Source organism: Myotis davidii, unplaced genomic scaffold (genome assembly GCF_000327345.1).
Source record: "Myotis davidii unplaced genomic scaffold, ASM32734v1 scaffold339, whole genome shotgun sequence".
NCBI classification, from domain to species: domain Eukaryota; kingdom Metazoa; phylum Chordata; class Mammalia; order Chiroptera; family Vespertilionidae; genus Myotis; species Myotis davidii.
In genome coordinates this window covers 325,021-349,006 of record NW_006290778.1, presented here as the reverse complement: position 1 = coordinate 349,006, position 23,986 = coordinate 325,021, and the positions used below count along the sequence as shown (strand labels likewise).

Genomic DNA, 23,986 nt, shown 5'->3' with positions numbered 1-23,986 from the left:
ACTATAATGTGAGCTGAGAAATATAGATGATAGCTGGGTATTTGTTCACCTAAAATTGTATTATGAATGGAAGAATAAATTGGTGGTGGGATTTGGGAGGGTGACAATCAGCAAGCCTGCCAGGGAAGCTTTTGGGTCATCCAGGTGAAATGCCTAGCAGATAGCTTTATATAGGGATCTGGTATTGAATAGTGTGTAATGGTCTGGAGATGTGGACTCAGAAGCCATCAGCATGGACAAGAGTACTGGTAAAATCACTCACATGGCCCTAACCAATTTGGCTCAGTGGTTAGAGTGTAAGCCTTTGGACAGAAGGTTCACAGGTTTGATTCCCAGTCCTCCGTCAGGGCGCATGTGGAAGGCAACTAAGTGACATGTGTCTCTCTCCCCGTCTCTTCCACTCTCTCTAAAAAAAAAAAAATCAATGGAAAAAAATATTCTCTGGTGAGGATTAATCACCCACATGAATTGAGCACTAAAACAGAATTCTGGTGGAACAATAACTCTGAAGAAGCAAGGTATGAAGAAGATTCCAGAAAGGAGATTATGAAGGAAGGATAAGAGAAGTGGCAGGGAAAGGCAGAGAAAACCAGGTAGAACAATACTAGAGAAGCCTAGGTATTTCAAGAAGGAGTAAGTAGTCAACAGAATCACCACATGCAGAAAGCTCAGGTAATATAAGTACAAAAGTACATTCATTAAATTCAATTATTAACTCAATTGGATTTAATACAATCTATATATAAAAGCCTCATATGCTAATTGTCCCTCCGACTGTTTGACCAGTTGCTATGACACACACTGACCACCAGGGGGCAGACGCTCCAACAAATAGGTTAGCTTGCTGCTGGAGTCCAGCCAATCAGGACTGGAGGAGATGGGCCAGACACGCCTTGGATCCCTCCCGCAGTCCCTCCCTGGCCCCGATTGTGCACCAGTGGGGTGCACCGGGTCTCTAATAAATATATAAAGAATAAACAAAGGAATATTGAATGAGGTAATAAAGGCCTATGGGATTGCCAATGGAAGCAAAATGACAGATAAGGGTGATGAAAGAGGGTGATTTTTAGTGGGGCCACAACTGAAACATGATTGGCCATGAGTTGATAATTATTCAAGTCGGGTACCTGGGGATTCATTATATTAATGTCTCTACTTTTGTATATGATTGAAATTTCCCAAGGAAGAAATAATTTTTAAAAAATAATTTCCATCCCTCCCCCCCACCTCCTGCAAAAAAAAAAAAGCCACTGACTGGGAGAAAATATTTGCAATACATATATTGGACAAAGGACTTAGTATCTAGAATATATAAAGAACTCCTATAATTCAATAAGAAAAAGACAGCAACCCAGTAGAAAAATGGAAAAAATATTTGAACAAGAACTTAAAAAAAGTGGTAATAATTCAAATGGCCAACGAACATATGATAAAAGTCTCAGCCTCATTAGTCATTGGAGAAATGCAAATTAAAACTACAAAGAGATATCTTGCATTCATCAGAATTGCTAACATGAAAAAAACAAATCATAGCATCAGTCTTAGTAAGACTGTGGAGCAAGTAGGACTCATAACACTGTTGAAGAGGGTGTAAATTGGTACAACCACTTTAGAAAACTGTCCACATTTACCAAAACTGAACTTAGGCATACTCAATAACCCAGAAATTCCACCCTCAATAAAAATGTGAACATAGGTGGACCAAAGTCATATATAAGAACTAGAGGCCCAGTGCATGAAATGCATGCACGGGTAGAGTCCCTAGTGGCTGCCGGCTGCCGGCCAGGGCCTCCCTTTCCCTGACTACCTGCCGCCACCACTAGTCAGGGCCTCCTTTCCCCCGGCTGCTGGCTAGGGCCTCCCTTTGCACCCACCTTGGCCGGTTGCTTCCTGCTCACCTGCTCCACTGTCCCACCATGGCCTTGCTTTTGTCGGGGCCCATTGGGGCCGGCAGTGCCTCCACTGCCGCCTGCTGCCAGTGCCATGTCGCCGACGCCTGCCGTGTTCTGCGCCGTCCCCTGGTGGTCAGCGCATGTCTAACTCCCAGTTGGTCGAACTTCCACCCGTAGAGACAATTTGCATATTAGCCTTTTATTATATAGGATAGTCATAGCATCATTATTTGTAATTGTCTAAAGCTGGAAAATTGTGGTATACTCATACAATGTAAAAGTAATGAAAATGAACAGACTACCCACAATAGTGATGAACCTCACAAACACAATTTTAAATAAAACTTTATACAAAATACTACATGTTATATGATTCTAAGAGAATCGTTTAAAAATAGGCAAAACTAATCTATGATTTTAGAAGTTATCAGAGAGGTTACATTTGGAGAGGATGGTGGAAGTAGTGACTTTAAAGGAATCATGGGAGATTTCTGGGATGTGGCAATTCTGTTTCCTTATCTGGGTGATGTGTTGACTTTGTGATAAATTAATAATATGCATATTTAAGGTTTATATAGTTTTATGGATATATGTTGCCCTTGTAAAAATGTCAACTAAAGGGAAAAAAAGAATGTATTTTCCCTAAATGGCTGAAAGTGATTAAAAGACTAGATGGTGAAGGTACTATCTATTTGCTCCATCTTTTTCTTACACTGTTCCTCTCCTTTTTAATTGATTAGTACCTGTTATGAGGTATCAAAATCCTATCCCACTTCCCACCTTTGGGTTGCCCTATAGGAATAAGATATTTCAGGAAACACTAGTATGCATTCAGACTATAGAAAAATTCTCAGATAAATAAGCAACGTAGTTAACACCACATTCTCCTTGGCTAAAAACTCCAAGCTGTTTAAACAAACTCCAGGTCTCTAATTACCAGATTCTAAATAAAACACATATATTGCCCCCTAAACGAGTCAGTTAATTTCTCCTTAGAGTTAAAGGAATATAACTGAATGAATTATTGCAGTTGTTTTTAGCCCTTAGAAAACTTTGAAAACGTAAAGGGTTGTTTCTTCAGTTTCTGTATAACCCTGTCTGCTGCACATTATGCTGTAAACTCTCATTTGTTTGGGTCATATTACCTCTCATCCTTTCCATAGCCATGAAGTCTGCCTTCACTCAGTAACGGCAGAGAATATGCTTGGCTGAGGCAGAAGAAAACTGCTCTCATGTCTTCTGTTCCCTGCTTTGGAGATGGATATACAGGACAATAGAATGAGTTTGGAGCTGAACTCCTGAGGATGTAAATGTAAGATCTTTTTTTTATTTTTTATTTTTATTGCTTAAAGTATTACAAAGAGTATCACATATGTCTCCTTTTTTTCCCCCCTGCCCTTGACAATCCCCTGGCCTCCCCTACCCCCCAGTGTCTTATGTCCATTGGTTATGCTTACACGCATGCATACAAGTCCTTCGGTTGATCTCTTACCCTCCCCCCCTCCAGCCCCTCCACCCTCCCAGGCCTGTAAATGTAAAATCTTACAGTTCACAGGTTTCTCTCTCAATAAAAATCCTGGTTAAATATGTATCAGTGTGATGAGTAAATGTAAATATTTATTTATGTTTCAAATTAAGCTTTTTCAACAGGTAAACTCCTGAGTCATTCTCTTTCCCAAAGGTGGTTGACAGCGAGTGTCCAACTACGTGTCCAATTCTTGGCTTTTAGCATCTACTGTTGCTACATCGCCAGTTAACTGCACGCTTTTCTGTGGGTCCTGGCAGGTGGACTGTTTATAGACTTTTGCTAATGTAGCATGCTTTTTGTTAGGTGATGACTGTGCCAATTGAGTCATTACAGAGACATCAACAATCTAAATTAAGATAGAAGATTGGAGAACGCGGCCTTTGTTTCCAACACTTAGATTCTAGTATTTTAATCAGGAAAACTGTAAGAACTACATTATTTTTTTTTCTCATCAAACAAAATGAGGTGTTTTAAAGCAAAGTAAAGCAATACACATCAAAATTAGTCCACCACGTTCTATACTAACAAATCATTTGAACTCTTCTGTTTTAAAAGCCCAAGATATTGCTGTGTTTGGCATTTTAATGGGTGTCTCCTATACCAGCCTCTGGCAAGAAAGCCAAGAGTCAGCTTGAGGTATTTTGTTCCAGAAACCTGTTGTTTTAGCAACTTGGCCCAGGAATTAAGTAAACTGAAACGGAGAACATTTAAACAATAAAAACAGAAGCAGCCCTGGAAATACCAGAATTCTCATTTCACTTTTGCTGTGTCTAAGACCTTGCTTTGTCTTTGTGACAGGACTTAAGAAAGCGCCAAATAAGTTACCCCCCGTGGAAACATGTCAGCCGATGCTGCTTTATCAACAAATAGACAGTGGTCTCAAAGTGCATGACCAAATGGAAAGAGCAAGGGATTTTACTAACAGTTGTGACACTGACTGTGTGACACTGTGTATGAAAATTATTTTTCTAATGTACAACCGATGGCATGGTTTATGGCAAAACAAGTAAGACTGTTAGGCATTAACCTTTTATAAGGGAGACAAGGAACAAGGTTTCTGTGCCTCTGAATGGGTTTTCCAAGAAACAGAAACTTTTCACATTGTTAAAGTGTTCTAAAGTTAACAAGTTTGAATATCATAAAATGAATTTTCTGACTTCTTTTGCAGATAGTACTAGTAAAATGTTTTTGTGTGTGATGACACAGAGTTATTCTTGGCAAGTCAGTGATATCCTCTCAGGAAATTATTTTCCATTGCACTCCCTGGCCACACACTACTGTTTTTTGTTTTGGTCTCCCCCCCGTTCTTAATACTTTTCTCCCTTACCATCAAACTATCGTAACAACACCTTCTTTGCCTGGACTGCCTTTAGCAGGATCCACCCCTACTCCATAGTCTCTTTACATGGAGCTTCTATTCTATAGACTAGGAAGCTAGGTCACCAAGCCATTCAAATTCTATGTACAGTAAGAATACACTTTCTCTAAGTAAGCATCTGCATGGCTCTTCATTCATTCAGTAGATGTGAATAAAAAATATTAGATGTCATCAATTAATAAATGGGGAAAGAAGACTTAGTATCTCTCTATATAAACAGACTATTATTCAACCGTGAGAAAAGAATGAAATCTTGCCATTTGTGACAACACGCATGGACCTTGAGGGCATTACGCTAAGTAAAATAAGTCAGACAGAAAGACAAAACTGTATGATATCACTTCTATGTGGAATCAAAAGGCAAAAAAAGGAAATGGTCCAAGTGTACAAACTTCCAGTTAGAAGGGGAATAAACTTGGGGGATGCCATGCACAGCATCGTGATTGTAGTTAACAATATTGTATTATATACTTGGAAGTTGCTAATAGAGTAGATCTTAAATGTTCTTGGCACAGAAAAAGAAATGGTAATTATGTGATGTGATGGAGGAGTTAGCTAATGCTCAGTGGTAACCATATTGCAATATATAAATGTATCAAATCAACACATTGTGCACCTTCAACTTACATGATGCTATATTTCAAGTATATCTCAATAAAGCTTGAAAAAAACAAAAATAAACAACAAATAAAAAAAAAGAAAACACTAGTACCTGAACTTTTACATCTTTTTGGGTGCCTTTCTATTTTTAAGCTTACTTTTATTAATTAAGTCGTGTATGCTATAACTTCAGTTAGGTATCTCCTATGTCAATACTAAGAGTATATTTTAAAAGACTGTAAGTAAGAATATTCAAGCTCCTATTATCCCATATGCACATAAACTAAAAGGAATTGACAATAACAAGTATGCAATTTAGCACCAACAGAAAAAGCAACATAGTTTTTACAACAGGCATTTCCCGATAGCTGTCTTTTCCACAAACACAATTCTAAGCAAAAATATGGTAGAAAGAGCCCTGAGCAAGATAGAATGTTATACAAAGAGGCTCGCATCAGCTTTGATTTGCTGATACAATCTTCTGAAACAATATTTGAATACATTTAGGCAGAGCATACACATTGTTGCTCCCAGGCTCCTTACTCAAACTCTACTTCCCTGGGCCCTGAAGACATTCAAACTTGAAAGCTGTGTCCTAGTTACATCTTTAACTATATTGGTTGTCCTGAGTTCTTGTAAACGGACAATCAATGGGTTCGTGCTGCCTGTCACTACTTGAGCCAATTAAGCAGAGGCAGGGTTGGATCATACATGAGCGGTTATTCCAATACTGCGGGCAATATGGGAGAGCAGCAGGGTATCCACAAAAATCTGCTTTGCCCTCAACCACAAGCCAGCTGCTTGTATTGGGTAGAAGGAAAAGATTACATGGGGAAACGGGCAAAAAGGGTATGCCAAAAGGGCAGTTTACAGGTAATGAGGCTGGAGATTTGTAATGGCCTGCGGGTATGCAAAGGCTGGGGGTCTTCAAAGGGCCAGCTATGATTTCTGCAACAAGGTTGTTAATCTTTCCATGATAATAGACAGCTCCCTGTTGGGGAGGATGGGCTGCATTTCCAGATAAGCTCCCAGTCAGGTTAGAATGTGCCTTCTTTAATCAGAATAAAACAATCACGGTTAACAGAGCATGATTAATATCTCTTACAATTCTAGCTGGTTCCCAATAAGTAGGATCTCCTTCTGTTGCACCTGTTGCACAGTGATATTAGGAAGTAAAATGATCTATATACGAAACAATAAAAACTTTTGGTGAGAAGGTAGTATTAAAAAAAGTTAAGGAGCCCTGGCCGGTTTGGCTCAGTGGATGGAGCATCGGCCTGCGGACTGAGGGTTCCCGGGTTCAATTCCAGTCAAGGGCATGTACCTTGGTTGCAGATTTTAAAAATTCAAGCCACCAATTACTGAATATCTACTCTGGGTCTAATATGTTAAGGATTAACAGATTATAGCATTGCTTCTGCCTTCAGGGAGCTTATTATCCTTAAAGAAACAAAAGGCAAGAAATCATTAGATAGTGGAAGAAGTCTGAGCAGAACAAGAATGTGACCTACTATTACAATTAACCATCGCGTTCAGTAACTACAAGACCCACACACTTGGAATGTGTATGTAGTTCATTAAATTCAATTGCTCTAAGAGTTCAAACATTCCTTTTAAACACAGTGAAAGTTTAGAGTCTGTGAACCGCAAATATTTCCTTCAATTCTCCACTTCCAGAAAAATCTGATAAAAAGCATTACTTGCTATGCTAAACAATTAAGGATGAACCTGAACCTCTGGCAATTGTTTTCTCTGTGACCTTATTGTAACATTTCTTCTTGCACGTCTAACATTCAAAAAGTATTCTCTCTTCTTTACACCATGATTGTGGATATTTAGAAGAATGAAGCCCAGTTCCTACCTTAAGGGAGTTTACCTGAATAAAAAAAGATGCATGCAGTTTTAATACAATACAGCTAAGTATAACAGGCATGTACAAGGTATCCCTGGGATAGAAGAAGGGCACACACACACCAGGAAAGGGCAAGGTTTTTCTGATATAGAAGGGCACATATCAGTTTGCTCCATTGTTAGTGATGCTAAATTTGACCACATGAGTAAGGTTGACAGCCACTTGAGTTTTCACTGGAAAGGTACCTTTGTCTCTCTATAAGCCTGTTGGGGAACAAGATGGGTAGAAAGGTGTAAAATTCCTGGAGAAAGTGGGATCTAGCTAAAGCAGAGAGGAAGAGTTAAGAATATCCAGGCAGAAGGGATATAGCAAAGCATCAAGCGGACAAAAATTAGAGCATGCCCTGGAGTGACAAGTAAAATGTCCCAGTAAGTCTAAGATGTGGGCCATTAATAGATTATGCAGGGCCTTGAAAGCCAGTGTTAAGGAGACTCATTTATCTTCTAGTCTAGTAGTCTTCAAAATGTGGTGTGCCCAGGGATGGGAGGTAATGTTTAATTGCCTTTAAAATGTCTATACTTGTGTGTACATTTCATAGTGGACAATATTGTATGTATATGACCATTAGCTGAAATCAGGACCATGGGAGGACGGAAGGTGCAGAGAGAATGAAAGCTGTTAAACTTACTAAGTACTTAAAAACATCCAGGATGAGCTGTTTAGCAGATAGCTGTATATGACCTGGAGATTTTGCCCTGGCCAGTGTTTCCCAGTGGTTAGAGACTGTACACCAAAGGATCACAGGTTCGATTCCCAAAGGCATGTACTTGGGTTGCAGGTTCACTCCCCAACCTGGTTGGGGCACATGCAGGAGGCAACCAGTCGATGTGTCTTTCATATCAATATTTCCCTCTCTCTCTCTCCCTCCCTCCCTCCCTTTCATGCTCTCTGAGAAGCAATGGAAAAAGTATCTTCAGGTAAGGATTAACAAACAAACAAAAAAGATTTAAAAAATTAATAAAACTGAAGATCTGGGGAAAGGCCTTTGCCTGGACGTATAGATTTGGGACATCCATTGAATGCATGAGAGAAAAGAGAAGTGGACCAATGGTAGAACTCTGGGAAACACTAACATTTACAATAACACAATTACTTTTTTTCAAAAGTAAAATTAGAACACAAGGAGCAGAGTATCCCTTTTTTTCTTTTAAATATGTTTTCATTGATTTGAGAGAAAAAACATGTGTGAGAGAGAAACATCAGCCTGCTGCCTCCTGCATGACCCTTACTGGGGATTGAGCCCAAAACCCGGCACATGCCCTGGCCAGAACGCAACAGGCAACCTTCAGTGCACAGGACGACGCTGAACCAACTGAGCCACACTGGCCAGCACAGTGTTTGCCCTTTTTAAAATTTAAAGAAGTTCCCAAAGATTAATACAAAGTTACTGTTAATCTTTACTATTTCCATTAGTGTATGAAAGTGAGGCTCAGTGCACCATGAAGAAACATTTCAGCAGCAATCCAGGATGATAATTTTTCTTGCTGTTTTGGGGGGCAGTCAATAAAAGTTCACCATGAAACGTGGGCCTTTTGAACAAATGGCCTGATTACAGGGCTGGGCTAGGGAAACTGCAAAATGAGCCAGAAACACCTTGCATCAAAAAGCAAGGAAATGCCAATAGGATGTAAGAGTTGGCTTAGAAGGACTCTCACCAAATTTGGGATGAATTGAGCATCAACAAGAATAACAAATTTTGACACATTGAATATAAAAGGAATCTGAGTCCACAGCAACACTCAAATGTGAAAGAAAAGTGGAAAATGGAAACTCTTCTTCACACACACAAAAATGCCAGCTAAATGTAGAATAAAGGATGAAATGAGAAAAGCCTCGTTAAAGCTCCTGTTTAATAACCGATCCAGGTTAATAATCATCAATAGCTATTAAAACACTGGATTAAAGGTTATTTTTTAAATATGTTTTTATTGATTTTAGAGAGGGAGAAGGAGATAGAAACATCAATGATGAGAGAGAATCATTGATTGGCTGCCTCCTGCATTCCCCTACTAGGGATCAAGCCTGCAACCTGGGCATGTACCCCCGACCGGAACCAGACCCGGGACCCTTCAGTCCATAGGCCAATGCTCTATCCACTGAGCCAGACCGGCTAGCTAAAGGTTATTGGCAGCCGATGCTCTATCCACTGAGCCAAATCGGCTAGCTAAAGGTTATTGACAAACAAGATATTCACATGGCCTCACAGGTTAAGATAAAGTGAGACAAACTGACATCATGTGCCTCCTGATGTCAAGCAAATGGGAAGTACATTTAATCTAGGCAAAATCTTTAATTTACATCTAATCATGAAGAAACACTAAAACAAATCCAGAATGCAGGACATTCTATTAGCCAACTAGTCTGTACTCTTAAAAAATGTATTAGTTAAGACATAGAAAAAATTAAAAACAACTTTTAAAAGAGGAAGAGGAACTGCTCTGGAGGAAAAACTGAAATGGAAGGATACTAAACTCAATGCATAAACCTTGCCCAGTTCACAACAAAACAAGAACACAAAGATATAAAAAAATATTTTGGGAGCAATTGGGTAATATAGATTATGTATTAGATATTAGATGTTAAATTTGTTAGCTATGATAATGGTATGCTGGTTATGTTAAAAAAAGATGTCTTTGCTCTTGGGAGATAGGTAATGACATATTTAGCTATAAAGCACCATGAAGACTGAAGTTTATTTTCAAAGGGATCAGGAAAAAGAAAAATAACCAAAGAAAGAAAAAAGATAAATATGTACAGAGAGGACAGAAAGCAAATGTAAAAGAATGTAAATGCTTGGTGAATTAGAGAAATGAATGTTCATTTTACTGTGTTTCCCAATGTCTCTGTAGTTTTGAAATATTTCAAAAAAAAGCAGGAAAAAGATATAAAGTAATCTATGCGAGGCTAATTACTATAGTTGATTTTATTTAGATATGGTAAATACTAATGATTTAAAACTTATTTAAAAAGCCCACCATAAAATTCCTTCCCATTAAAGCTAATCAACCTGTAAGATTGACTAACATCAACTCTGGTCAGTGTTAGCACATAATTTCTGCCTTTATTGTCCCCATGAGTCAAGAATCGTATTTGCTTTATCTGTAAAACTAACAAATCAATAAAATGCTATAAAATTCAGACACCTTATAAAAACAATTTAACACTGGAAAAGCTATAATCTTTTGGTTTTAAAATAATTTATTTCATAGTCCGTTTTAATTTCATGTCTCAGAGCATACATTATTTAACCAAGAGATGCTGGACAGAGATTGTAAAAAGGGAGGAAACATTTAGGATAAGAAACTGCCTCAATTTCATTAGAATTTGATCCTACTTTATAAAGTCTTGCTAGGATAAATTTCTATCATACTTCTTTTGTGCTTACAAAAAACATTAACTTCTCAATTGCCAATGTTGTAAATAAAAATCTTTACAATTAAGTATGCATTCAATTGACACACAGGCAACCAAATAATTATCAACATTAGTATAATGTGTATTTCCTGTCACTGCACTAACATTAAACTAAACTTCAAACCACAAAAACATTGTGACTAACATTAAAAAGGCAAGCTGAAGATACCCAAAGCTTATAAAGGACAAATTGCACATGGTTAAGATGGGACATCATTTGACAGGGGCTGATGTTGTGCATATGGCTGCTTTTTTTTATAAGAAGGCCACCGGCAAACAGGGCAACAGTGTCGGCCCCCAGCCAACCACATTGCAATGCAATTCTGATGGAATACATGACCACAAGGCAACCCCATTAGCAAACATCCATTTTCAAAATTCTCTAGACAAACAACACATTCAGTACAGTGCAGCATATCAGCAGGCCAAGTTAACCAATCAGGTTCCATATCTTCATTAGTGTTATATGATCCATATGACCTCCCTTTCCTTTCATGTAGGCTGGTCTGACAATAATTATTGGCACATGAACAAGCCTCAGCACCACAGTGACTTACTCTTCCTACAGAATTGTGAACTATGCTTTGTTTATCTTCCAATATTTCCTTCTCACTGTTAAAAGTGTCTGTGCTCTCGACATCCGAGTCATTTTCAGTATCGTGAGAACTCGCCAACATTTCCTCTTCAGACAGGATTCCCAGACACTTAAATTGCCACATTGGCAAGTTTTTTATATAATCAGTTGGTATCAAAGGGTGAAGCCAAAGGTCAGGGAAAGCTAATCGCTCCAAGTATAAGTCGGGGTCTTCATCCCAATCAGATTCCACAGGGAAGTTCTGAAAAGAAGCAATCGGGTGGAAGAGGTAGCTGGTGTACCAATCCCATAGACTTGATAACCACTCTAAGTTATTGGCATTGATGTCATCATTGTTGTTGCGTCGTCTCTTCTTCTCAAAGTAATCAATTAGTAAACCATGTCCAAGGTATGTACTGAGAAACAGGGCTGGGTGTGAAGAATAAAACATCCAGTCTGCTCTTACCCATGAAGCCAGTGTGGTTGTATTAGAATATCTCAACAATTTTAAGCTATATTCATAAAAGCTATCTAAGTAAGGGAGCTGTAAAAAGCCCAACACTGGTAGCCAGGAAATAATTAATAGAGAATTATATGTTCCTAAAGTGCTTATGAGAACCACAAATCTCTTTATGGTAGCTCCTTGTGTGATAAATAAGTCCATCCAAGCCATAAGGTTAACTAGAACCAAGCTCAAAACAAACAAATCGTTTACTTCAGGTTGTAATGAGCGCAGAAAGGAATCCATGGCCTGAAGGGATATAAATTCACCTGTGTGATTTCCATACCTGTAAATTCCTTCAGGAGTTCTAAGTATGTATGATGGCATGTTATATACACCAATATCTGTCATATAACTCCTGTTGTCCCAATTTTCCACATTAACAAAAATAAACTCAACTCTTCCAGTAAACTTTATACTTAGTGCAGAGAAGAAAGCTGGGGGTTGGTCAAGGTTTGCAAACAGGTATATTTTTACCCAATATTGATCACTTTTATTCCATTCTTCTTTTAAATGTTCAGCATTATAAATGGTTTTGATCCGAGAAGCTGCATGAGTAGTTATCCACTTAAAAATGTGTTCTACTTCAATCTTGCGTCCACTGTATTCTTTAAGCATGACTTTCCCTTTAGAAGTACTTGTTTGTGGAACAGACATAATGAGCGTGGATCGTACCCAGCCTCTTCTCTTGCAGTATCTATAAGAGAGGAAACTATAAGTAAACAGCTGGGCTGCTAAGATAAGCTTCCTCAGTATTGTGCAAACAATCTGTCTTCTCCTGACAAATTTCTTTAGCACTTGAAAGATACACTCTCCCCCAAACCAAATAACCTCTACAAAATCAATAGTAATATCATATCTCACAGTTTGTACAACAGTTTGAAAAGTAAGCTCTCTTTTTGTAGTTTCTTTTTGTTTTCTCTCTCTTTTTAAGAAAGTGTAGCTTGAAAAGTCAAGGAATCAGCAAATACTTCAGCATCTATTATGAACCTACTAACTGCATTAGATCCAAAAGATAATAGAAAAATAATTCCTGCTCACCAGGAATTTAAAATCATATTAAGAAAACAAAACAAGGATAAAACTGTATATATTCCATTACTAAATAATGTTAAGAAAAAGTTCAGAAAAAGAAATATCATTGGAAGTTTGAACTGGTGAAGATTTTGTGAAAGGTTTGGGAACTAAAGTAGGTCTTGAAGATTCAGATGAGCAAAGACGAGAGAAGGAAATCTATGATCCTACAGCACGAGTCATTGACTTGAATGCAAGCTCTCTGAGGATAGGAGCCATGCTGTACCCATTTATTAACCAAACACCCACCACAATCCCTGATGCACACAGGCAGTTAAAAGTAACGTGCACAAAAGCTCATCTAGGAAAGAGCAAGTCCCATGTTGTTTTGTAGTCTCTCATCTCTTTAAAGACCATGAAGAGGATTGTTTAACAAAGAGGAAACAAAGACAGTAAGTTTTCAGTTTAAGAAGAGATTCAGTCTAACTATGACCCCATTTTATAACAGAGTAAGTACAAAAAAATTACCTAAAATTAAATTGTTTAGATTTACCCATAAGGTCATGACTCCAATCCCTTTGAAAATGGACTGATTCTTACTATAATAATTGTGACATCCTTCTCCTCTAAAAAAACTAGATTACAAATGAAAGGGAATACTAAAAAATAAAAATGGCTGTTGTATTACAGTGGTGAGATAATAAATGAAAGTTTTCTTAAAAAAAAAAAGGTTGTTTGTTTTTTTTCAAAAACCTACCCTGTGGAATTTTAAATTATATAAATGTACTTTAATGAAGTTGGGGGACGCAGGGGGTTACCATGTGGATACATTTTTTTTTAGTACAAACAACTGTCTATTGATACATTTTGTTTGTTACAGATTTGTAAATGGATGGTAATAAAGTAAAGACAGCATGTTCTGTCATAAAGACAAGGTTAGTGATGACTTTGGGAAATGATCTGGGTGACTCAGAATCATAAACCATAACTCAGCTTCTTGTTGAGTTGATTCACTTCCTTAACAAGATCAGATTCCATTAAAATCAATATTGCTTTAACTGAAATGGTTTTAGAATTATATATCCTAAAAAAAAAATATATGTTCTATCCCTTAACAAGGTATTTTTCTAATGCAAAATAATAATTCATTGATGTTAATTATATTTTTACCCCCCAAATCAGCAAGTTAAATACATATATAGATAACTGCCTTATTTAATCTTAAATATCTTTAAATAGCTTTATTTTTTAATTGCATATAGTAGTTATGATGACACATTTCTTCCCTTGGTCATTCTTTTTATCTTTGAAACCACTTCAGAGAATATTTGGCTTCTGATTTGTGTTATAAATGGAACAACAGACTTTCTAATAGAAAACCTTAGTCCGTAAAACAGACAGTTTTCGTGTATATTATTTTTTCATGCAAGAAAACAAATCTACTATGTGCTTTCTTTTCAGTTCAGAGCTAAATGATAGTTTTAAGGTTCATCATTACAGATGGAATTTAAGAGTACCCAGGGAAAAATAATTCTGCATGTTATCATGACCTTTCAAATTAAATGTTTCCATACTTGGAAAAAACTCTAATACTTATTTATCTAAGCACAGTTCTAAAGAAATAAAATACACAAATCAAGTATATCATTAATTTAAACTATACTGCTAAATAGAAGTAAAGTCTAATGTACATATTATTTTTAAAGAATATTATATACTTATAAAACAGCAGGCTACTAATATATATATCTAAACACCATTCTAAAAAAATTTAATACACAAAGTGTATCATATTAATTTAAACTTTACTGTTAGAAATAAAGGCATTCAACTTTACTGTTAGAAATAAAGGCAAATGTAATATTATTTTTCAAGAATGTTATATTATTTTTTATCTGTATAAAAATGTTTATTGCCAATTTAAAAATAAAAGCTTTTTAAAGGTCTGAATAAATTCAGTAACAACACCATGAAAATATCCTCTGGTTTATAAAGTAAATTTTTTGAGATCTCTTAGAGAATTTGAAGGCTAAAAATGATAGAGTTTTGGTACTTGAGTTTCTAGTGTGGCACTGGTATTCTGTTTATATAATGCTGTTTCTTCAGATGAAGTCATTGGTCATCTTGGCCTTCCTCCAATCTTTCCTTCACTGCTTATTCCATGGGCCTCCATCCCTGATACTCTCAGTACACACCACCCTGTTTACCACCTAGCTTCCTGCAATTCCAATGTCCTCCCATTTGTTCTTCAATACCCCTAATCTCTCTAACCCTACCCTTACCCCCTACAAGATATATACTCATTTCACTTTCTACTTTTTCAAAAAAAGAGAGAGAGAGAGAGTATAGACCTGAAAGATACAGCTATCTGAGCTAGATCCCTTGCTGGGGGAATGAGGGGAACAATGGCCAGGCAAGCTAGATACTCAAGTACAAAAATTAAAACTTCTGCTATCGAAGGAGTCAGACACTGCCCAGAAGTGGTGGTCCTGAACAGTCTCATGGGGCGAAAAAGGTCAAGAAAGTACTGCTATACAATGGGACTGGCACACTAGAGGAGGCTGTTCTGAATCCACCCAGAGAAGGAACTACACACTACAGCCGGTTGCAAGTTTGATATGCTTGCAACACAGCCCTAGCTGGTTTGGCTTAGTGGATAGAGCATCGACCTGCAGACTGAAGGGTCCTGGGTTCAATTCCGGTCAAAGGCATGTACCTCACTCAGTTGCAGGCTCCTCCCAAGCTGGGCCCTGTGGGCACAAGTGGGAGGCAACCAACCAATGAGTTTCTCTCATATCAATATTTCTTTTCTTTCCCTCTGTCTTCCACTCTCTCTAAAAATCAATGGAAAAATATCTGTGAGTGAAGAAGAAAAAAGAAAAAGAAAGAAAAAAGAACACAGACAGTGGAGTAGAAAGTTTTGGTGTTTTAAAAATCCGAGATCAAAATGATGACTAAATTATTCAAAATATGATTAAAACACTTGCTGAATAACTCTATTCCCTGGCCAGTTCTTCTATATCTCCATAATCCTCAAAAGAAGAAACAACTAACCCTGACTACGCACAGCTTCTATAACAAGAACCGTTCTTACTCTAGGTCAGTGGTCGGCAAACTCATTAGTCAACAGAGCCAAATATCAACAGTACAACGATTGAAATTTCTTTTGAGAGCCAAATTTTTTAAACTTAAACTATATAGGTAGGTACATTGTTATTCACTTAATTAGGGTACTCCTAAGGCTTAGGAAGAGCCACACTCAAGGGGCCAAAAAGCCGCATGTGGCTCGCAAGCCGCAATTTGCCAACCACAGCTCTAGGTGGAAGCCTTTCCAAAGAAAAGGAAACATGAACATGACATTATTGAAACTGATACAAGTAGCTGTGCATCAAAATCTTCATGTTTGTGCCCTGGCTGGTGTGCCTCAGTTGGATGGGCGTCAACCTGTGCACTGAAAGGTTGCCGGTTCGATTCCCAGTCAAGGCATGTACTGGAAGTAACCAATCGATGTTTCTTTCTTTCTTTCTCTCTCTCAAATAAAAACAATTTTTTTGAAAACAAAAATTTATTCAATAGATAATTAAATGAATAGATGAATTTAAGTTATAACTTGATGGCACTAGAAATGAAAATAAAATTCAATATAAAGAACAAATGGAAAAAATAAAACAAATCAATTTGACAGACTAAATACTGGAGATGATGACAAAGGGAAAAACAAAAATGCCTGTAAGGATTCTTGTCCGAGAAAACGGAAAAAACAAACAATAAAAGATAGAAAAGGAAAGGTAGAAAGGGCACATGGTTTATTAAAGAAAAAGAGGATGAATCTGAATTTGGATACTAGGTTTAGGGAATACAATGTATTAGGGATAATGGTAGAGCACATGAAAATGAGTGTCAAAATGCAAACCAGATATCAGAATTATGGAAGAAGATTTAGGTAAGTACAAAGATGTCACCAAAAGCCATAAATGTGAAATTTCTCTGGGAAAGAAAAGTGAAACAAAAAGGACTGAAGACATGCAATTAAGAGTGTCCCTCACTAGAAAGAACACAGAAGAAGCAAAAAGAGAGAAAGTAAATAACTGCCAGTTTATCAAAAACTATTAATCAAGCATCTGTGTGACTAACAGTGTGCTGAATGAGAGAACTAGCTTTCATTTTAAAGAGGCTTCTAATATCACTGTCTTTATTTTTAAAAATTCTGGTCAGAACTCAGATTCTAAGAACTGCCTAATCAACTTACCTGGGGTCACTAGAACAGTTGAAAGTGCCTGTCCGTATTCCAAATCTTGACACCTTTTTCACCATTTTCTCCCAGTGGATTTTACCCACTAAGGGACTTCTGTCATTTGCTATGACCTATTTCCCCCAAAAGAAAAACAGAAACGTTAATAACTTAACATAGAGTCAAACCAACCACTTTTAATATAACATCACTTAACAAAAAATTCTGTTCACAGTTCTTCTTTGCTGTACCATCATATCACAACTGCAATTCTTATAAAAGGAGACACTGTCCAACTGGACAAGACTTAAAATACTGAATACAGTACATTCAACTCCCACATTCTGTGGTAGTTACACAGAAGGGGAGTCAAAGCCATATTAAAAAGCTAGCCACATCCCTTTCTCTACCATGTGGCCTGTTCTCTAGAATTAAGTTTCATAGGTTTAAGAAAATGGCCTTTGGAGTCATTTCTCTGCTCTCAAAATTTTAAACAATAATACAAATAAAGCTTACTTCAAAATGATCACCTGTGGGTTCAATGCGTTCAAATTTTACTTTTTTAAAAGTATAATTATGGAGCCAAGAGTCAAACACATGTTTTATATTAAATTATGCTTTGACTAAAATCAATACTACTACTTTCATAAAAACCATGAAAGGTTCTAACATATAAAAAGAATTACCATAATGAATTCTACATTTTTGAACTTCTACTTCAAATATGCAAGTTGCTTTCAAACATAATTAGCATTGAGAGCAGAAAATATTTTTTTAAAAGAAAAACAAAAAAACTAAATTAACCTAAGTAAATGAACCTTCAAATTATGTAATGACTTCTTTCTCCGTCTTTCTAATAGTTAACACCAGTAAAAAACAAAAATTTAAAAAATATATATATATATATAAAAAGACCACAGCCCTGGGCAGGATGGTTTAGTTGGTTGGAGCATTACCCTGTACACCCCTCCCCCATAAAAAAAAAGGTTATGGGTTTTGATTCCTTATCAGGGCTCATATCTAGATTGTGGGTTTGATCCCTAGTTGGAGAGCATAGAGGAGGCAACTAATCAATGTTCTCTCTAAAAATTAATAAAACCATATCCTCAGGTGAGGATTTAAAAAACAACAAGAAACACAAACACAAACACAAATAACTAAATAGGAACTAAAGGAAAGATAAAAATATTTGTTTGCTTTAAGCCCAGGGTGTATATATCCCAAGTGTTATTGTTTTTTCACGAATGCTGTATTACTAGAACTATTTAATTCAAAATTACAACACAATACTCGGAGGGCCTCTAATCTTTCTGGAAGGAAGGGCTATTTTCATGTTCACAAAGTCTCCAGGAAGTGAAATCCCAGGGGAGTGTGTGAAATGAGTGCCAATAGTCAACTCCCAGGAAGAGGCGGGAGACAGCACAGCTACCTCATCTGTGGAAGTCTAACAAATTTCAAGGAGAGAGAGCACATGGTAGTGACAAATGACACTGTAAGTGCCAACAGTCCAATAAACCCTGCCATATACCATTGGTGGTATCATCCTTATGCCTACAGAGACATACATACATATGTAACATTTTGTAACATAACTTTGAAGCTTAATAAGTACACATAAGTAGTACTTTTTAGTGACAATAAATGGTCTTATTTAGGAAGGCATAAGTTATTCAAATGCTGAGATGGTTGAGGTAACCAGAAAAAGGGCAATTTGAAGACATGATCTTAGTAGATGAAGGCTCTTTCTGAGGAGGTTCACATCAGTTACAAGTCAGTCCCTAGCTTTCAATTTTTCCACAGTCCAAAGGTGCTGTATAAATTTTACTTGAAGAATAAGGGAGATCAAGCAAGACAAGCATTTCTTTTCTTTTTTTCCCTACCACTCAAGAGTTAATGTAGTTCTTTTTCCTGCCAAGTAATCAAAGAAATCATGAACTTATTTTTCAGATTACTCAGCGTTAAGAGATCACCATACTCCCCGTTCTACCTTCTTTTTAAAAGAACTCCCTTTCACACCCATTTTCTAATCAACCCTGCAAATAAACATTTTCAGGTCTGTCTTTAAAATGGCATTGCATTAAGGGATTAATCAAGAGGTTGCTTGAATCAATATAAGGTTTGGCCCTAAGTCTAGGGGTATCTTCCAGTGAAGATCCTGATCACTGCACAGGTATCTTTCAGACTTAGAGCTCCAGGGCTAGGAAAGGAAGCAGTAAGGACAGGGAATTGTTCCCAGGCACTCAGGTTACAGTACAGACAGAAGTGTGTGAAGAGAGGTGGGAACACCCTTGTGGCAAGTACATGACAATGTTCAACCCCAGGGCCTTATTTATTCGGCAAGCTGTTCCAACACATGCTTTTGGAGTTTAATGATGCCTGACTGAGAGAGCCACACAAAAATGAAAAATCCCCTGGGCATTGCATGAAAGCATTTTATTTTACTCTGTGGTTGTTTATGAAATTAGAAATTATTTTGTCCAATGTCCTAAACAGTTACATTATTCAATTAGAGACTTAGCATAAATGAAATTTGACGGAGGCTGAATTAAACAACCACTAAAAATCTTTTAAAAAATATATATATTTTATTGATTTTTTACAGAGAGGAAGGGAGCGAGATAAAGAGTTAGAAACACCAATGAGAGAGAAACATCGATCAGCTGCCTCCTGCACACCTCCTACTGAGGATGTGCCCGCAACGAAGGTACATGCCCTTGACCGGAATTGAACCTGGGACCTTTCAGTCCACAGGCCGACGCTCTATCCACTGAGCCAAAACCGGTTAGGGATAGAAATCTTACTATTTTCACAAAATAACTCATCTGGCCGAGTCACATGGCACAACAAAACACTGTAAGCCTATTACTTTTGTGTCACACCAGTAGGAGTTCCCAACTATTACTTATAACAAAAAGTATGCACAATAATTCTGAAAGGCACTCACACTGCTGATCTTATTAAAAGGGAATCATATTTCTTGGCAGTTCAGAAAGGATGTTGCAGTCTCTGTAAGGAATATTTTCAGAGACCAGAAAAAACTAGGTAAAAGTACAGCCTGAGTTCTAAGTCTGGGACAGACTTGGCAACAGGCTAGAAGTGAAGCTATCTTTTCACCCCCTTCCCAAGTCTCTCTAATTGGCATCCCAACACTTCCTCACCATTGTATTTCCTGAAGCTAGTCTAGTGCAGCTAGCCTAACTCACTTGGTATTGATTAAATATTTAGTTGAACCCAACAATTTCAGCTTTTAATGTTTTAGTAACTCATTCTCTTTCTTTGATTATACAGGTTCTCTGAAGTTTCCAAGTTTTTTATTACTGTTATAATGAAAGTGCCTTCTCCAACAACTTGTCATCTGGAATGTTTTCTGGACAAACACTAGCATAAATAGTTCCTTGCTATGTAATTGAACATCAATGTCTTTAACCCTCGTCTGGCATAAAGACTTCCAATCCAGTATATTTAAAAATACACTTTTCCCAGAAAAAGACTACTGCAATTTTCCTAGGTTCCTTCATTGTGTAATAGACTTCTTTAGGATCCTTTAAGATGCTAGCACCACAATGGACCATCTAACTCAGCTGGGAAAGATAATCAATTATATACTAAGATTTTTACTGCCCCACACATTTTAGTAAACCAAACTGTAAGCTGTTTTATGGCATAGACTATATGTTATTCACATTTGTGTCTTCAGTGCTTATCACAAGGTTTATATATTTATTAGATGGTTGGATGAATGGATGAAACCAGTAGTTTGCTGGTAAATGTTTAATAAACAGTTCTTCAGAAGAAAAAGGAAGCTCTGATTTGCTGGTTTCCTTAGTATAAATACTCCCAGATGGCCAACTTCAAGTTAGCAACATGACATCTCTACATATGGAGTTGGGAAGAGATGTTAACAATCGCCCTTCATGACACAGCATGAGTTGGCTACAGCACATATCACTGGGTGGAACTGGGTTGGACAGTATGTGATGCCAAGTGCCCATATTTTCTGATGTCAACCTTATGTAGTCCAGTTAAACTTACAAGGGAAAACTGGGCTTCAGGTTATTGCCTATTCTCTTCCTCATGTACTACAGGTGCTACAATGATATAAGAAAAAGCCACAGACTTTTGCCTACACATGTATTTTAGAGGTGGGCTTTATTACTAATCAGAACATTTGACATATGCCTTTTAATATTGTTAATCCCCATATGACAACATCTAGGCTAAATTAAATAACAACTGCACAGAACACGAGTGTTGTGCTATGATATTTTCTGCATCTCTCAGTAATTCATTTTAACAGAGATTCCACTTTCAAAATTATAGACCAACCTAAACATTTATACACAAATTGTATAAAGTCATTAAAAATGAGTATGAGTGATTGACAAAAACAAAACTCCGTGGCATTTAATTTTTTTTGTTTTTTGTATTCTCACAAGCTTTCTCTATCAGAAAACAAAAGTTTTTGACCAATACAAAATAAAGAATAAAGTGGTTGGCTATATATCTCACCTTTGGAATAATGTCAAGAAAGGAATAAATAGGTTAGAATCTTCCTGGACAAAACTACTGACTAGGAGCAAAGGTGAACAACTTTTAAAACAGCTATTAACTCTTTTCAGTCAAGCAGGAAATACACTAGCATAATACTTCAGTAAATATTGACCTAAAGCTTTACTTCAAATAATATGTTGCTTTTCACTGCTATATCAAGTCTAGTGATGTTAAATTTCCTTATGATGTGACAAAGCCAGTAGAGAACAAATATCACAGTCCTTCTTCGAACAAAAGTCAAAACAGAGAAACAGAAATCTTAAGATAAGGCTAAATCCATAAAACCCATAAAGTATGCAAAGTTTTCCATTTCAGAAGCCTATCCACTATTCTATCTGCCTAAGAGTCTCCTGAAAGAAAGTAACGGTCTCTGTTTCATGATACTAAGACTATTGGGTGGCAGCAGAACCAAGGAATCTATAAAATTGAAAAATAGCTAATGAAGGATATAAGCTTAGGTTAGAAACAAAGTAGGAAATAACAGAATGTTAAAAAGAGCTGTTAGGAAAAAGAGCTGTTCTTTCCACCTCATATTATAGCGAATGTAAGATAGACATAGAAAAGTTTGACATAAAAAGGAGTATCCTAATACTCTATTTTAACATAAGGATAATTCATGAGCATGAATACATCTTCAATTAAGGAGAAAAATATAAAGATCATTAACATATATTATTCAGAAAATAAACTCATGAATTATAGAGAAGATAGAAATCATCTATATATATAAAAGCGTAATATGCAAATTGACCGGATAGCGGAACGACCAGTTGCTATGACGCGCACTGACCAACAGGGGCAGGTGCTCAACGCAGGAGCTGCCCCCAGCCCACAGGCCCCAACTGCCCGATGGGGAACAGGGAACCAGGGGTAGGTAGCGGCGAATGTGGGTGGTGCCAGGCCAAGGCGGGTGCTAAGAAGCAGAGCCCCGATCACCCCGCCAGTCACCCCCCACACAGAGGGCGACAGGCAGCGGGGTCAGTGAGCAGGCGGGAACCGTCAACAGGCTGGCAGGCTCCAATTGCCCGATGGGGAACAGGGGACTGTGGGTGAGTGGTGGCGGACACCGATGGTGGGGGGCGGAACCAGCTGATGGCAGTCGGGGAAGATTGGCTCTGATCCCTGATCACAGACCAGGCCCAGGGACCCTACTTGTGATGAATTTCATGCGCCAGGCCTCTAGTAAGGAATATAAGGTGAATTAAATATAAAAAGTCCTTTTCCTTTTGTAGTGTCATTCCACATGGAGTGTTATCAAAAAAGATAATCTAGATTACCAATCAATCCATTTCAGAAAAATAATGAAATGACCAAGTGATGGGATAGCTAAGTCATATACCCATTTATTAAAGTCACATTTTCCCTAAATAAGTAAATGCAGACATCCTTTCAGTAAAATAGTATATAAGGTTTAAAGTGCTAATTATCAGTTATATGCCACCTAACTACATTTTTCCTCAATAAATACAAAAGGAAACTATAATTCATCTTTGTGTGGAAATGATATTAGAAAACTGGGAGTTAAAAGAGAGAGAACTGGGATGTGTTTAACTATTTTTTACACAGGATACCTAAAATAAAGGCAATTTGAAGAGGATTGAATTGGCCGAGATTTACGCATCCTCACGGACTTAAAAACAAAACAAAACTACAGAACAAACTGAAGTTAAGTCAGCTTCGTCTAAAATACCGACAATTTGCCTGGCTGGCATGGCTCAGTGGTTGAGCTTCAACCTATGAAGCAGATCACAATTTGATTCCTATCAGGGCAAATGCCTGTGATGTGGCTCGATCCCCACTGGGGGTATGCAGGAGGCAGCTGACCAATAATTCTCTCTCATCATTGGTATTTCCTATCTCTCGCTCCCTCTCTCATCCTCTCTCAAATCAATAAAAATATATTTTAAAAATAAATAAAAAACAAAATACCAATAATTAGAAAAGAAAGATAATTCAATTTGTTAAAAACTAATTCTTGAAAGTTATCTTTTACAGGAGATCAGATAAATATGATTTAAGCTGAAAGAATGACAAGTAACCGAGAGAATATTTCTCTTCTGTTTCTAGGAGATATCTTAAATTTTTAATTAATTAATTAATTAATTTTTAAAATCCTCACCTGAAGAGAGAGAGAGAGAAAAGAGAAACATGTGAGAGACACACATGGATTGGTTGCCTCCCAAACATGCTCCGGGACTGGGATTGAACTTGCAACCCAGGTATGTACCCTTGACTAGGAATCGAACCTTGACCTTCTGATGCACAGGCAGATGCTCTAACTTCTTAGCTATGCTGGCCAGGGCTATTTTTATCTATCTATCTATCTATCTATCTATCTATCTATCTATCTATCTATCACATATCCTGTGGGCTGTTTATCTGGAGAGCCA

The 23,986-nt window shown here is 37.3% G+C and overlaps 1 protein-coding gene across 1 annotated transcript in view; it reads right to left on the bottom strand.

Moving 5' to 3' along the window:
• Nucleotides 1-10,215: 10,215 nt before the first annotated feature.
• Nucleotides 10,216-23,986, bottom strand: part of RNF103 (ring finger protein 103) — a 24,694-nt gene continuing 10,923 nt past the window's right edge. Inside the window, exons 3-4 of the mRNA XM_006763979.2 lie at nucleotides 17,064-17,179; nucleotides 10,216-12,497 (exon numbers count right to left, since the gene is read on the bottom strand). Coding sequence (XP_006764042.1) covers nucleotides 10,925-12,497; nucleotides 17,064-17,179 — 1,689 coding nt within the window. The 3' untranslated portion in view covers nucleotides 10,216-10,924. The remainder of the gene's footprint in view (nucleotides 12,498-17,063; nucleotides 17,180-23,986) is intronic.